Raw genomic sequence first — 15,387 nt, 5'->3', positions numbered from 1 at the left:
GGTAAAAAAAAACCCAACAGTTGAATGATTCCTGGCCAAGTCTTCTCATGGAAGTTGAGATCAGCACCACTAAATATCTCCAATGAATGAAAGAAAACAGACAGAAGAACACCAAGAAAAAAAGGATTTCTGTAATGAACCAAACAATAAAGAACATACAATCTATTCCTTTGAAGGTAAGTTCAGGTTTGACAAGTTTATCACAGCCACGGAAATGCTCATCTCAGATTAGATGGACCTAAGCAATACAACTGATCTCCAGGCTACAGAGATCAGTTCCCCTGGAGAAAATGGCTGAATTAGAGGGTGGACAAATTGGCATGTCATGACCCCCCCCCCCCCCCACATTCCCAAAACCCCACCCTCCCCAGGCTCCACCTTCAAATCTCCAGGAATTTCCCAATTATCTCAGAACCCTGATCCCTAGCTGAGCCCACAGGAAAACTCTCAACTTTGTTCTCACCCATCTCATGCATTGGCTACAAATATTAGAATCCGTGCTTTTCTGTCATCCTTCCCAACAGTTGTTACCAGCCCTTTTCCTGCTGTATCTGTAACACAGAGAAATTCCAAAAAACTCTCCTTGATGTCCACTGATTTGCAAGACAGGGAGAGTGTGGGTCATTACAACGGGCAAATTGTCTTGACACCTTGGTTAGGGTTTTAGCATCCATCGCCATGAAGTTTGCTATACTCCAGTTTCCTGTAGTGTAAAGTTTGCAGGGTAAGAAGAAAAACCCATTTATTTCACACAGAGGTAGGCTTGAGTATGGGCCCCACTCTGTCCATTACTGAAGCTTGCACTGGCTGGAGGTCGGGGAAGTTCTGGAGTCACCAGAAAGGCTCTGTGACTTTCAAGAACAGGTGGTATAAGCTTTGTACTCCACTAGATGCATAGAACGCATCTTCACCTGGCATATATCTAAAATTGAAAGATATGAGGCCAGCCAAGCCTAAAAAACAAGGACTGTATATATAGGGATACAAGGCAATGAGGTATAAGCAGTTAGTTTGAGTGTAATTTCAACAGATACTTCATAAACCGTTCATAAAGATTGTTCATAAGGATATATTATGGTTATTTAACTGGATAGAAAGGTAATAAACACATATATAATGAGAGCATGTCATAAACATTGTCCATGAGGCACGAAACCTGCAATAGTCATATTGCGTTCCAGTCAGTAGAAAGAGTCAGTATCTCCAAAAATTCAATGAATCAAAGATATTAAGCTGAGTTGTGGTAGTTGACAGCAACAGCTCCAGCAAGTGATGAAGAAACTACGGCGACAGCAGCCACATTCGCAGAACGCGTTGCGCGCTAGTCCACGTTTTCAACAGAAATTTCTTCAGTGCGTTCAGGTAATTCTATTAGAAATAGAGATTGAATTCTCTTATTTGTGTGTTTAGCTAAGTAAAGCAGCATACAGCTTCTACATTCAGTGAATCATCTAGTTACTATTCAATCTCTATTTCTAATAGAATTACCTGAACGCACTGAAGAAATTTCTGTTGAAAACGTGGACTAGCGCGCAACGCGTTCTGCGAATGTGGCTGCTGTCGCCGTAGTTTCTTCATCACTTGCTGGAGCTGTTGCTGTCAACTACCACAACTCAGCTTAATATCTTTGATTCATTGAATTTTTGGAGATACTGACTCTTTCTACTGACTGGAACGCAATATGACTATTGCAGGTTTCGTGCCTCATGGACAATGTTTATGACATGCTCTCATTATATATGTGTTTATTACCTTTCTATCCAGTTAAATAACCATAATATATCCTTATGAACAATCTTTATGAACGGTTTATGAAGTATCTGTTGAAATTACACTCAAACTAACTGCTTATACCTCATTGCCTTGTATCCCTATATATACAGTCCTTGTTTTTTAGGCTTGGCTGGCCTCATATCTTTCAGTATTGGGTTGACTGTATATATTTGCTGATCTGTTTAATATATCTAAAATTGACCAGCGGTAATTTGCAAAAAAAAATCCGCCCAAGTTGCCATCTCCATCTTTCCCCCCAAATCTTGCATGCATGCACGTGGTCTGCAATTTAAGATTCCAATAACTAGGGCGTATGTATGTGGATGACTCCAACCTTTTCCTATGAAGCCCCCAGGAGATTTGTGCATGGACAAACTATGTTCTATGACATTCTAAGACCAAATAAACCAACCAGGTTGTTGATAATCCAGCTGGACACTAGCAGAGAAACGGGACTCTACAGTCATGCGCACAAACACCCCGCTTTAAAAAAGTGTTCTTCCATCATGCGCATGATTCGGTTCTTGTTTAGCCTATCGCCGTAAACGTAACAGTTTCATCGCAGACGCCCAACCCGGATTCATCTTGTGCGCGTGCTCCATCGTGTGAGCGATTGGTAAATGACCCCGGAAGAAAACGAGGTGGGGTAAAAGGTCAGGGGTTGTGAAAACGACATGTCGGAGAAGCTGGGGAAAGGGGGGAAGCGTCAGAAGATGCAAGGCGATGCAGCAAAAGCGGAGGAGGCTGCGAGCCCTGGGGAAGACCGAGATGCACCTGTCGAGCAGGGCCAGGTCCTGTTCCCGCCGTCGTTCAGCGTCTCCGAAATCAAGAACAAGCAGCGGCGCCATTTCATGTTTCTGCGCTGGAAGCAACAGCAGAGGAAGGTGCGAGGGAAGAACAGCAGCTTTGGCTTTATGAAGTTGGGGGATCCATTGGCGCTTTGTAAGAGTGTGTAGAGAAGGGCTGTGCGTGATGAAATAGTGTACGTGGAAAGGGGTCTGATTAAAGGAAAGCAGGCGCTCCAACTTACCTGTTTACCAGAATGGTAAAACAGTCTCCCAATTTTTTGCCTTTCGGAATGCCTGATGTGGTTAATTTTTTTAAAAAAAAAAACGTGGTTTCTTATTTTTGAGTTCGTTTGTTTAGTATAAGACGTGCAATGTTGCAGGCATTCCTCCATTTTCATCAGCAAAATTTGAGGAGGTGGACAAATGCTAATAAATTGCAGAGTGTAATAAGGTAGCATATTATATGTGCCAGTTTGCTAATCTTGGAAAGAGAAGAGTTTGCAGAGAAACACTATGTGTATCCTTCTGGAGACTTAGTGAGAAGCAGGCAGTTTTATTGTATTAAAGTTGGACTGAGGACATGCTGGTAAAGATATATCTAGTCTTCTCAGCCTAATTGACAGGATGGCAGTAGGAAGAAAATAGGATGACTTCAAGGATACTGGCTTGAGTTCCTTGAAAGGTGAGTTTCTAGTGCAGTTTATTCCTTCATGTTCCTATATTGGAAAGTTGTTTGTTGCAGTGGGAAATATCAAATAAAACATTATATATTATTCATTATACAATGATAATTGTTACGCCTCTAATCAGACACCTGGGAAAAATTACATAAGCCATACTAAATAAAATAGAACTTTTTTCAACATAAGCTTTTATGAGTCAGAGCTCATCAGACTCGGGAAGTGTATGTTTATGGGAGAATTACTGAGACATATTTAAAGTTGCAAATAACAGAAAGGTGAGAGTAAGGAGGTGTATGTGATGAAGCCAGCCTTTCCAGTCATTTGAAGACACATATATTACTCTTAATTTTCTCTGTTCTTCAACTCATTTGTATGTTTTGTTTTTTTCTTCTCCCAGGAAAGGTTAGCCCTCAAGAAAAAGCGAAAAAAGGAGCGAGAAGCCCTTGGAGACAAGGTAGAAATAAACGGTTAGGGACTGATTTGATGAATCTAATATGTTCTTAATTAACCTGAGAGCTGTTCATTGATTTGTACTTGTTTCCTAATACAGGTTACTTTCTTTTGTTTTCTTACATTTCAAGCATGAAGTTGGTTACTGTTGCTTGGTAGTACATGATGCTGGGGAACTTCAAACCACTAGGTGCCATACCACTGACTGTGTGATTGTGGGGACTTAGTAGCCAATTGTCTGCATTATCAGATCACTATAATAGTGATAAAATAAATGATGTTATATTTCAGCTTTCTCCCCCTCATGTGTTATATGGCTCCATTGAAAGTAATTGCTAGTAGCGGTGGGAACAGGCATAGCATGCTGGCTCTAATCTGGAATGTCCTTGGTTTAAACATCCTCTCTTTGATTAATTCATTAGATGGCCTTTGATAAGTAATTACTGTCTTGGTTTCAACCACCTCAGTTGTAATGCAGAAATTTAAATACTAGTCTATCTTACAGAAAGGCTATAATAAATAGTGAAATAATGGCTTGTATTCTGCTTCATCCATGGAATGTGGAGTTTTGCCATGTTTTTCTCTGTCTATGCAACCCCTTCTGATTTCTGGAAAAATCAGCATCAAATACAGGAGGAATAGCCAAGAAGGGGGAGGAGGGATGGAGAGAGGAAGGACAAAGCAGTGGGACTATTACTTTTTCCTTTTCTTCAAGTACATCATCTCCTTGTTCTCTTCTCTCTCTAGCCTAGCTGTAATGCCACATGGATTGTGTGACTCCATGAATGAGCTTTCTAAGCAGTTGACAGGGGCTACAAAAATGAATGTGAGCATAGGAAAAACACACCTGTGTACCTTCTGTGCACAAGAGGTTGAATATATGCCACTATATGTGAAGTGTTTTGAGACATTAAAATGTGCTAGTGGTGTAATATCAGTGGTTTTTTTCATGTGCAGTAGAAGTGTTTATGACATTGCATTTCTCTTGTGAGAAAGATTTTGTACTGTAACCACTGTAATTTGCTGGTGATAATGTGCAACATTATAAATCTCTATTTAGAAGCTATCAAACCTCAGTAGTTAGAACTAAAATTTCCTGGAAAAAACTACTTTCCCACCAAAAGGTAGATGCATTTCAGTGCAACCTCCCTAATATTAAGAGTTTGGCATAGTTAGTATTAAGGTAGTATGTGTTAATCTTGCTGCCAGTACATGACAGAAATAGAGCAGTATTTAATAGAAATTAGGAGCACATCTATTTCATATATTAATATTGTCGTATTTCTTAAAGGCACCACCAAAACCAGTACCAAAGACAATTGAAAACCAGCGTCTATATGATGAAACCACAGTAGATCCCAATGATGAAGAGGTAACTGTTAGAAAAACTATAGTATTCATTAAAATATGCTCAAGGATGGATTACATCTTTTTGAAGTTTTTTGCTATGATTTTGCATACATTTAACAGTCAGCTCGTGCTTGAGAAATTATGTTGTTTTGTATTCCATGACATTCTACAAAGAATCATGGAAATCATGAAATGCTCTTGTGTCAAGACACACAAGGCAGTAAGGCTCATTTCTTAATAAATGATTAGATTTCCGACCTTTTGATTTACAAGACAAAGCAAATGCAGTTTTGTTTGGAGTTCTTGAAAATTTGTCTGAACGTTCAGACAAACCTGAAAGAAATTTACAGTTTTGAACTGAATGCATTCTACTTAATGTCTAAAAAATGCTGTCCCAAGTTTATTAAGCAGTAAACTTATGTAACTAATATAGAGTATTTGGGCCTTAGTACCATAAAACGTGCAATCCCTAAATTGAAGGCTTTGTTTCCTTTTAAAAAGAAATGCAAACACCATTTAATATGTTTTTATGTAATCATTATGTTTCTAGGTTGCTTTGGATGAAGCCACAGATGAATTTGCCCCATACTTCACTAGACAGACAGTTCCAAAGATTCTTATTACAACATCTGACAGGCCCCGAGGGGTAAAAACATATTCTTTAAACTGGTGGATAAAGTGTTTTGCAGTTGAACTATTGTGAGGTTGAAGACTACTTTGTTTAAACCGCTTTCATTTTCAAATTAAAGCAGTCTGTCTCTTTTCTGACAAAAGCTAACATTTCTAGTTCAGCACCACAGCCCAAGTGGTTCCAATAGCCTTGCATCTTAGATGCTGGACAGATCATTTAAAGTATTTACTACACAGAAATGTCCATGAACTTGAAATATGCATATCTGCTTCATAAGAATTATATTGTACTATGTTTGAAGAATAACAGCTTTTAAAATCTAATACAGTCATTTTAGCAGCAGTTATGGTTTTGTTGAAACAAGTTAGTTGGGAACAGGTTTGAACTGAATAGTTAAAGAGACCCAATAGTGGAGTTGCGGTGATGATTTATCCATTGTATTATCAGAATATGTCTCGTAATTCTTCTGTTTAAACTCTTTTTTTTGCAGAGAACTGTGAGATTCTGTGAACAGTTATCAAAGTGCATTCCAAATTCACATGTTTACTATCGAAGAGGACTGGCTCTTAAAAGAATTATTCCACAGTGTATTTCAAGGGACTTCACAGACCTGATTGTTATTAATGAAGATCGAAAAATACCAAGTATCCTTCAACTAATAGTAGTCTTTCTGCAGTAGATTCAGATATCAGTGTTGTAATTGAACAATAACTTACAGATAATATTATTTTAGTAGTTTGTATGTACATATATTATTTTAGTAGTTTGTATGTACATATTTTACTTCATAGTATTAGTGGCTGTTTGGTAAAAATTAAAGGTAACTGGGAGTCCCACAAGACTCATGGAGATGGGAATTCCATGCCCTATCCTATTCCCCACTTTCTCTGTGCTCCCAGCCCTTCCTTCCCTGCCCTCATCACCATTTTTGTGGCTTTCCAGCCTTTCCCCTCACTTCTTCTACGTTGTCTTCTCTAGTTAGCTGGGTGACAGATGTGAGGAGGCAGGACTGAAGCAGGCCTGTTCTAGGCACTTTGTACTTCAAGTCTTGCCACCACTTGACATCTTGCAGATGGAATTAGAGGACATGGTTTTCCCTTCATCTTCCCCATCAAAAACTGACGACAGCAGCAAGAAATTTGGAGAAGCAGGGGTGTTTTGTGGATTTGTAGAAAAATCACCTTAACTGTATGTGATTCCATTATGCCAACTTTTTGATCTATACACTAATGTCATTGTTCATAATTAGATTGATGCTGCCTTAACTCTCTTGTAATAGATGGGCTTGTGTTAAGTCATTTGCCTGATGGTCCAACTGCTCATTTTAAGATGAGTAGTGTTCGTCTACGTAAAGAAATAAAGGTGAGCTTATACCCCTGAGTAGGCCAAGCTTGTCAAAGCTTGGAAGCTAAGCAGTGTTAGCCACAGTTCATATGTGGATGGGACACCACCAAGGAAAATTGGAGTTGCTGTGCTGAGGCAGTTAATGACAAACCACCTCTGCTCATCTCTTCTTAAAAATACCATGGTCCTGGGATTGCCATGTTGGTTGCACTTCGATTGTGCACAACTGTTATACCGGTTGGAATAGTATGCCTCTTTCTGTAACTGTTATGTTTAATATTTAAGGCAACATTTTGTCCTTTATTCTAGCGAAAAGGAAAAGATCCCACTGAACACAAGCCTGAAGTAATTCTGAACAACTTTACAACACGATTAGGACATTCTATTGGTCGTATGTTTGCTTCTCTCTTTCCTCATGATCCTCAGTTTGTTGGTAGACAGGTGGCAACATTTCACAATCAGAGGGATTATATCTTTTTTCGATTTCATAGGTGAGTAGTTGAAACATTATGTTACTACTGTCATTTTAATTAGCTAATGTCTACTAATTTCGTTTTCTCGTTTTGTTGTACACCGCCCTGAGCCCTTCGGGGGTAGGGCGGTTTATCAAATCGAATAAATAATAATAATAATTTTGCTCATCTTCTTTCAAAGATACATCTTTAAAAATGAAAAAAGAGTGGCAATTCAAGAACTTGGCCCACGTTTTACCTTGAAATTGAGGTCTCTTCAGAAAGGAACATTTGATTCCAAGTTTGGAGAATATGAGTGGATTCACAAGGTATTATATTTTAACAGTCTTTTAACAGACAAACTGGTGTAGATGCTTGAAAATTTGGCAGCACCAAAGTGAACAATAGATATTTCACTGAACTCTGCAGAATACTGAAATGATATCTGCATGCTTCATGGTGAAATTCACTTCATTGTTAGATTACATTTACTCATATAACTCATATGTTATATGAGTGGCACTCATTCACAACCTGTGCAGGAAAGTGGCTAGAATTATGCTGTTAGCTCATTTCCAGAAATGATACTGACTGCTGCTTAGTGACCTCTGTACACACAAATACCTAAAGTACCTCATAATATCTTTGCCTGTTCCCTTCAAGGTAACATACTAATTAGCTATATGAGAGACTGAAGTGCTTTTCTCATTTTATAACAAGGGCTGAAAAGGCCCCGTTATCAAATCTAGGCTGATGTGAGGTAGCTATGAAGTTGCCTCCCTATTTGGAGCACTTTTATCTTACTCATCTTCCATGGTTCACTTCCTTTTGTTTTCACAACAGCCCTGTGTGGGAGGTTAGGTTGAAGGTGACTGGTCCATGGTCTTCTAACAAGCTTCATGGCTTAGTATGAATTTGAATCTGGACATTCAGATCCTAGTTGGCACTCAACAGCCAGACCACGCTAGTTGTCATCCACAGGAATTAGAAGTAAGCTAAGCACATAGTACAATTACTGCTTCATAAACAGCACAGGCCAGTTTGTATATGCCAGTTAATGATCCTAAAAATGGTGTAATTTTCCGTTATTAGCTGTATACTAACCAGTTGCCCTTAATCAAATGATCTAGTTGTAAGACCTTAAACATATTAATATTAAAGTGTTGTTCTTTTATAGAATAGTATTTGTTTCCTTTACTTTCCAGCGCCGTGAAATGGACACAAGTCGAAGGAAATTCCACTTATAAGAGCATCTACAGCAGCAGATCAGAAACATGGACACAGAACCAGTGATGATGATGTCAGCTTACTTTTATGGTGCAATAAAACTTTAGTAAAAAAAGAGCTCAATGTGTATGAATAGTTCAATTGGTCTACAGCCCTCCACGTGCTAATATTTACAGATGCCAGAAGGACTTACTGAATGTTTCAGTGGTAACCAACTCCATTCCCTGATAGTGCTTTGTCTTGGCTCCTTCTCAAAGAGGTCACAACAGTTTCTTATCATTTAATACAATTTTCTACCGTGAGTACTTTTCCTGTAATGCAGACAGCTCACAACCAGAATTGGTTCCGGGCAACATTTTGAATTCCACACGTTGCAATTGAGTTGCTTATCAAAACAAGACCAAAGTAATGTTTTAACGTGATTTGTGATCTTTTCCATGTCAAGAACTAAAAAGATTTTTCATAGTAGTTAGGAAAGCCAGGTACGAGTAATTTTTATGAAATGTAGAATGACAGTATTGGTAAGAGTACAAATAGAGGATTTAAGTTTCTTCAACTGTCTCTAAAAGAATAATTGCATCCATGTGGTTAACGTACTTGGTAAGTAAAAACTAGAGAGTAATTCCATTCTTACAGCCTCCAACTGAATGCTTTAAATAGGTAGAACTATAAGCTAAAAGCCTTCAATAATCTATAAGAGAAGTTGAACAGTCATATAAAATGAAGATTGTTTGAATACTAGCTTCACAAAAAGTGCAAAATAAGGTGAGCTGATTTCTTTAAAGGTAGTTGGTCGCTATGATTAGATTATGGGATACAGATGGATTCAGCTTTGTTCTTTGTGTAATCGCACAGATCAGTGAAATGAATAGTTCTGCGGATACTGAAATTTTCAAAGGTGCCCTTCCATCAAATAGTTCATAGGGGTAAATATGGATCGTTACTCAAAATAATGTAGAAAAAATACTGATTCACACAAGTTTTCTACTAAAATTCAAAATTGTTAACTCTTTATTGCTAAGTATAAAACTGATTCCCTCATGATACAGAAGTTATTCTAATTAACATACAGTTTGTTCATAGAGGTAGATTGTAGTAGGCTTGACAACATTAACAGTATTACTAGCACTAAGGTGGCACATTAAGATGATATTCCTGTGCAGGTTTCAATCCACTCTGCTTTCATCATACATTCAAATATGAAAAGGTATTTGAAGATCTGAAAAACAGACAAAAGTGAATGGTGACTATATACTTATTTTCCTTTACAAAAATCTTCCTAGGCGTACCATTTACAGAGTTCATATGATACATTAATTGGCTTGGAATACTTAAAGCCAAATCCCTAACTACTAAAGATTAACAACAGTGCTGTCCCTTTAGTGAGTCAAAAGCCTTTGTGAATAATAGTATCTTGGTTAGTCTTAATGTCAGCATTCTTAAGGAACCTTTCCTGGGTGGGGAGTTATGCTGCCAAAAAAAAAAATCTCAAGATCTACCAGCCTTCATCATATAACACTTAGCAGGATTTCATTCAATAGTCTGAACATGTTTGAGAATTTATAAAAAGTAAGCTGTTCAGATTTAAATAAGTTTACTGACATTACTGCTGTAAACCTTTCCAGAATTATTAATCTTAACTTCTTGTGACTGTGTGAATATGGGTCAACACTTGCAGAAAATACTTCAAATCTATGTTAAATCATTACAAATTATCTATGAACATTAATGACATTGGCTTCTCATAAATTCAAAACTTTACTTAGAATACTACCCAACAACACAACAGGAAAGCATGCATAGGGTTGTATGCACTGCTCATTTCATAGGACAGTGGTGGTGAACCTATGGCACGGGTGCCAGAGGTGGCACTCAAAGCCCTCTGTGGGCACGCGCAAACAGTGCTCCCCCACACACATTTAGGCTGGTCTGGGCCACTGGGCTCATTATTAGCATTAAACCTAAGACCTAGTTTTGGGGGAAGCAGTGTAGGTAACCCTGTTAAGCGCTGTTAAACCCCACTGATTTTCATGCGAAGAACTAAAGCACGACCCTTTACCTGGGAGTAAGCTTGGTTGCTGGCAATGGGGCTTGCTTCTGAGTGAACCCTCCTAGGGTCGTGATTCACCCATTGGAAGAGTTGCACAGCCACCGACTACCACCAAGCTTACTCCCGAATAACGTGCGGCTTGAAGCTCTCCAACTTTGCAATAAATAAGTGGGTTCTGGGTTGCAATTTGGGCACTCAATCTCGAAAAGGTTCGCTATCACTGTCATAGGACAAGGAAGAAGAGTTGGTTTTTATAACCTGCTTTTCTCTACCTTAAGGAGTCTCAAAGCAGCTTACAGTTGCCTTCCCCTCCCCATAACAAACACTTTGTGAGGTTGGTGAAGCTGAGAGGGTTCTGAGACTTGCCCAGGTCACCCAGCTGGCTTTATGTGGAGAAACAAACCCAGTTCTCTAGATTAGGCTCCACCACTCTTAACCATTATACCACACTGACAAGGGATAGATTAAAACTCAAATCATGCAATGAAGTTCAAAAAAGAAAAAACTTACAATGAAAGACACCAAGTTAGAGAAAGGAACAAACTTTGGGAGGTCTAAATGGATTTGTACTTGAAGAAACTCCTGTTAATAAGGGATCATGGTGTGCATTTTGGAGACAAAACTGCTTTAAGTCAGTTGCAGCTTGTGAAACCTAGAATAGAAGAAATCCACATTTTTAGTAAAGTTGTAATCAGACCCAGTTGTACCACGGAAGCTTGCTGAGTGCCCTTAATCTATCTCACAGGATTATTGAGTTAATAAAATGGAGTTGAGAATGATATAAAATGCTTTGGGTGCTGAGGGACAAAGGTGGGGTATAAAGAAATATAATCAGAAAGGGGAAGGGAACCCCTCCAAATATTTTGAGAAACGACAGTAATTTTCTCTTATGACCTCAGGGGAACTATGTTCCTGTGAGAGAAACCTAAATTGCAACTGTGCAGTTGCAGTTTCATACTATGTAAACATATAGTTGGAGCTGCCTGAGTTACAACCTATCTGGGCTAGCAGTCTTGAATGAGACTGGACAACAGATTGTAATGGCTATTTTGAAAAGGTTCAATAATTTGTAATATAGTTGCCATACTGGCAGACAGGAGGTACTTTTTGCCTTTGTCTACAGCAGCAGCTCTGCAGATACCCAGTTTCTGCCAGTGAGAAAGGAAGCCTTACATCAAAGGTTCCCAATGAGGTCTCATGGGCAGCATCATGCTAGCTGGCACCTTTTGAGGTGCCCACTAACTATTTTTAGAAAATGGTTGTGGCCAGCAGGAGCAGGGGTTCTGACTTTTCACTGGAGATTAGATTGGTTATACAGAATAAAATAATGTTTAAGTTGCAGCTGCCACCACAGTACTGGTTTCTGTTCTCAGTCACTCCTTTCTCCCAACAGGTTTTAAAAATTATCTCCCTTGTACTGTCAAAGGCTTTCATAGCCAGAATCACTAGGGCAGCGATTCCCAAGAAAACACTGGAACTACTAGGGTGTTGTGGGTTTCCCAGGTTGTATCGTTGTGTTCCAGTAGTATTTTCTCCTGGCATTTCACCTGCATCTGTGGCTGGCATCTTCAGCTGATGATGCCAGCCACAGATGCAGGCGAAACGTCAGGAGAAAATACTACTGGAACATGACCATACAACCAGGAAAACCCACAACATCCTATCTCCCTTGTGTTTGGACTTTCTCCATGTGGATGGCTCCTGTGGCAGCCATTTTTTTTTTGCTGCGCCCACCATCCTATGAGAGAATTCCAAAGTTGCTGCATGCTCAAAAGCCTTGGCGATCCCTGCCTTACATCCTTATTAGTGACCATTAATAGGTATTGGGGGCTGAGTCAACACTGTACTAATATGTGACATTTTTAAAGCCTGCAATAAATGCATAATTATTTTTATTTATTATTACAGTCAATTGACCTGTACAACATACATACAACAGGAAACAATATTTGATCAACAATAATAACCAAATCCGTAGATTAAAAGAACAGAAGGGCCTACATCCCATTTCCCCAAAAATAAGAGTACCCCCCAAAATACCTGGAAAATAAGCACTAGTATGATTTTTCGGGATTTTTGGAGGATGTTTTAAATATAAGCCCTACAGATTCCTCTGCGCAGCTGATCTGTTCACATGGGGGGGTGTGTGTGTGTGCAAAATCATGGAAAAAAATAAGACATCCCCTGAAAATAAGCCCTAATGCATCTTTTGGAGCAAAAATTAATATAAGACACTATCTTATTTTTGGGGAAACACGGTACATAATTTAAAAGTTTCTGAAAGGCCAGTCTTAATTGAGAAAAACCTACCTCCACATTTTTACCAAAGAGGAACAGAGGTAAGGCTTTTTTTCCAAACTATATGTGGAAACAACCTCTTGCAATTCCTGTAATTAATAGAGTCGTCGCTAAAAAAAATCCCCACATTTTAAAAAGCACTTGCCTCGAACCATATTTTTTCTGTGGTGTTACCTTTTGGGTCATAGAGCTCTTAGCTCCCTAGCAATCCTTTCCCAGAAGCGAAAAGAAAACCTTAAGTAACAAAAGGGGGTGGCGATGGTTTATCTGCTATGAATGTGAAAGGTCTCTGGTTCGAAGCTCTGCCTTTCAAAGCAGGTCCAAGAACCTGGTTATATCGCTCGTCTCCCTTCCATGCAAAGATCTTTCATACCTGCCAATAGTTTTAAGAGAAAACCCTGTATATCACTATTTCTACCACTACAAGTCTCCCGTTTTAAACCGGAGCACAAAGGTTCGCTTAAGTCAGAGCCGCCTTGGTCAACCGTGCTGGGCGGTCCTTCTTCCTCGGGACTGACACACTTCCCCATTTTGGGGCCAGGGCGGACTCCAAATAAGGTTGCCAGACGACGACTCACGTATTCTCTTCCTCTCTCCCTGCCTCAACTGCAGAAAAGACAGCCACCCAACCCGTATTCTCAAACCTTTTTTTTAATGGAGCAGAACAGGATGAACCCTACAGGGATCGATTTGGGGTGGGCTCACAACGCCCCCTCCCCCGGGCCGGGGCAACATACAACGGCCAGACCGACTGGAAGGGGAAGGAACGCGGGCAAAGTCATTCTGCACATGCTCGACGTTACCCTGTTAATTTCTACTTGTGCAAAGTAGAATGCGTTCCCTGCCACCAGCCGGGAAGTGCCGACAGAAGCCTTCCCCCGAGGCGGTGTAATGGCGGCCGAGTCACCCCAATCCCTCCCGCCAGCTCTCACCTTCACGCGGCTGACGCTGGCCTCCAGGCGCAACTGCTGCACCACTTTTTTCATGGCCACGACGCTGGAAGAGCTGGACATGGTCTTTTTGTCGGGAACGGGCTGCTGCCGAGAGGGCGACGGCGGTACGGAGCTAAGGGAGCCGCCCCGTAAACTTTCCGCTAAAGTTTCCGGCGCCTTGCAAAGTCTTCGGTCCTCCGCGCCTGCGCAACGAGCCCGCCCGGGGAAGAAAGGGCGCAAGGCTGATTTCAGTTGGGAGTTTTAGTGTTTTTGTCCTGCGGGGGTCACTCTTGGCCTTTAGGGGGAAAAGCAGGGGCCTCATCTGCTGGAGGAACGGCTTTTCCGGAAATCCCATGTAAAGTTTGTGACAGAGAAACTTGGAGAGGTAGTTGCTGTGGAAACTTCTCTACCACTTCTGAAAGATCTTATCTCCTTTCCTCTCACCAAGAGAGACTGTATTACGCAAATTTGTCCAGTTTGATCAGTCCAGCTTCTGTGTTTCCCCCCCACCCCGTGTTGGTCAACGAAGAAATGGCCTGCTCTTAGGGGATCGTTTCTAGTCCCAAATGTTCCAGCTCTGCTCCAAAACTTGTTTTTGAGGCTTCGTTGAAAGTGGTAACAAATAGTGTATGATAAGTATAAGAGGACATCTATGTCTGTCTGCACTCCTGTCACTGCTCATTTTGTGTTGGCTTACTGCCATCCAGCTTAATCCCATGCATGTTTACCTGGGACTAAGTTCAATTTAGTTCAGTGAGATTTATTTTAAAGTAACCACCACAACGTGTTAACCTTGCAGTTTAAATACATATGAGCTTAGTCATCTTTGTCAGGTATTGCTTTCCATATTTGTTCTGTTCATGTGCCTTGAATGAGAACCTGGTATGTAGAGAAGTATTATCTGTTGGAGTTCTGTGTGCTGGTCTGCTTCTTCAGGCACAGGAATACAAAAATACAATGCAGTTTTGTTTCTTGTAATTATGCAGTATAGCTATAAGTTTGATGTAGTGAATCAACAACATTGTGCCCTATGATGCAGTGTGCTCAGGGTGCAGGGCGTGGGGCAGGATAGTGAAGTAGTCAGCTTCAGAAATTAGTGAATAGTACAAATGCAATTGTGCAAATTCCCAATTTTTAATGTATTTATTTAAAGGGAAAAACTCTCCAATACTGAAGGGGCAGGAGCCAGGCAATCAGCTTGAGTCTATGTGGATCAATTTATTTAAGGTTTACAATCTATTTTTCAGCCAGTGTATTTAATGTGGAAGGAAGAGATATGAAGTACTGTGTGAAAGAGAATAAAACAGCAAAACTTCAAAAGATAATAAAGCCTTTAGCGGTTGATGCCCATATTCATTGGTCCCCTCAATAATGTTCTTTGTGTGGTGGGAACCTGTATTTGATGTCGG

General features: G+C 40.0%; 3 protein-coding genes across 4 annotated transcripts in view; 1 reads left to right on the top strand and 2 right to left on the bottom strand.

Annotated features, from left to right (window-relative positions):
* LOC125432806 (uricase-like) overlaps window positions 1-2,367 on the bottom strand; it is a 101,747-nt gene extending 99,380 nt beyond the window's left edge. Inside the window, exon 1 of the mRNA XM_048496769.1 lies at window positions 2,186-2,367. Coding sequence (XP_048352726.1) covers window positions 2,186-2,240 — 55 coding nt within the window. The 5' untranslated portion in view covers window positions 2,241-2,367. The remainder of the gene's footprint in view (window positions 1-2,185) is intronic.
* A 28-nt stretch (window positions 2,368-2,395) lies between these two features.
* RPF1 (ribosome production factor 1 homolog) lies at window positions 2,396-8,815 on the top strand. 2 transcript variants are annotated; one of them, XM_048496770.1, is made up of 9 exons: window positions 2,399-2,657; window positions 3,642-3,698; window positions 4,986-5,066; window positions 5,595-5,690; window positions 6,166-6,319; window positions 6,955-7,037; window positions 7,329-7,510; window positions 7,674-7,800; window positions 8,677-8,815. In XM_048496770.1, exons 1-9 carry the CDS (start codon window positions 2,448-2,450, stop codon window positions 8,716-8,718), a joined length of 1,032 nt encoding a protein of 343 aa, XP_048352727.1. In that variant the 5' UTR covers window positions 2,399-2,447; the 3' UTR covers window positions 8,719-8,815. The 2 variants fall into 2 exon arrangements, 1 of the variants encoding a protein (XP_048352727.1); XR_007244548.1 differs by lacking the exon at window positions 8,677-8,815 and having other exon boundaries at window positions 2,396-2,657; window positions 7,329-7,564; window positions 7,649-7,757.
* An 863-nt stretch (window positions 8,816-9,678) lies between these two features.
* On the bottom strand, window positions 9,679-14,207 carry GNG5 (G protein subunit gamma 5). Its single transcript, XM_048496771.1, has 3 exons — window positions 13,979-14,207; window positions 11,259-11,400; window positions 9,679-9,917 (listed from the first exon to the last, which is right to left on the bottom strand). Exons 1-2 carry the CDS (start codon window positions 14,057-14,059, stop codon window positions 11,275-11,277), a joined length of 207 nt encoding a protein of 68 aa, XP_048352728.1. The 5' UTR covers window positions 14,060-14,207; the 3' UTR covers window positions 9,679-9,917; window positions 11,259-11,274.
* Between the last annotated feature and the right edge of the window lie 1,180 nt (window positions 14,208-15,387).

The sequence above is a fragment of the Sphaerodactylus townsendi genome, linkage group LG05 (assembly GCF_021028975.2).
Source record: "Sphaerodactylus townsendi isolate TG3544 linkage group LG05, MPM_Stown_v2.3, whole genome shotgun sequence".
NCBI classification, from domain to species: Eukaryota; Metazoa; Chordata; class Lepidosauria; order Squamata; family Sphaerodactylidae; genus Sphaerodactylus; species Sphaerodactylus townsendi.
This window is presented reverse-complemented; position numbering and strand designations above follow the sequence as displayed.

What these genes read in the sequence shown, in the direction of transcription:
- RPF1 (XM_048496770.1), top strand. Translation starts at nt 2,448, where the DNA reads ATGTCGGAGAAGCTGGGGAAAGGGGGGAAGCGTCAGAAGATGCAAGGC. An exon ending in TAGATCCCAATGATGAAGAG is followed by an intron (nt 5,067 to 5,594) that starts GTAACTGTTAGA and finishes TTATGTTTCTAG; the next exon opens with GTTGCTTTGGATGAAGCCAC. An exon ending in ATCTTTTTTCGATTTCATAG is followed by an intron (nt 7,511 to 7,673) that starts GTGAGTAGTTGA and finishes CTTCTTTCAAAG; the next exon opens with ATACATCTTTAAAAATGAAA.
- GNG5 (XM_048496771.1), bottom strand. Translation starts at nt 14,059, where the DNA reads ATGTCCAGCTCTTCCAGCGTCGTGGCCATGAAAAAAGTGGTGCAGCAG. An exon ending in CCAGCGTCAGCCGCGTGAAG is followed by an intron (nt 11,401 to 13,978) that starts GTGAGAGCTGGC and finishes CTTCTATTCTAG; the next exon opens with GTTTCACAAGCTGCAACTGA.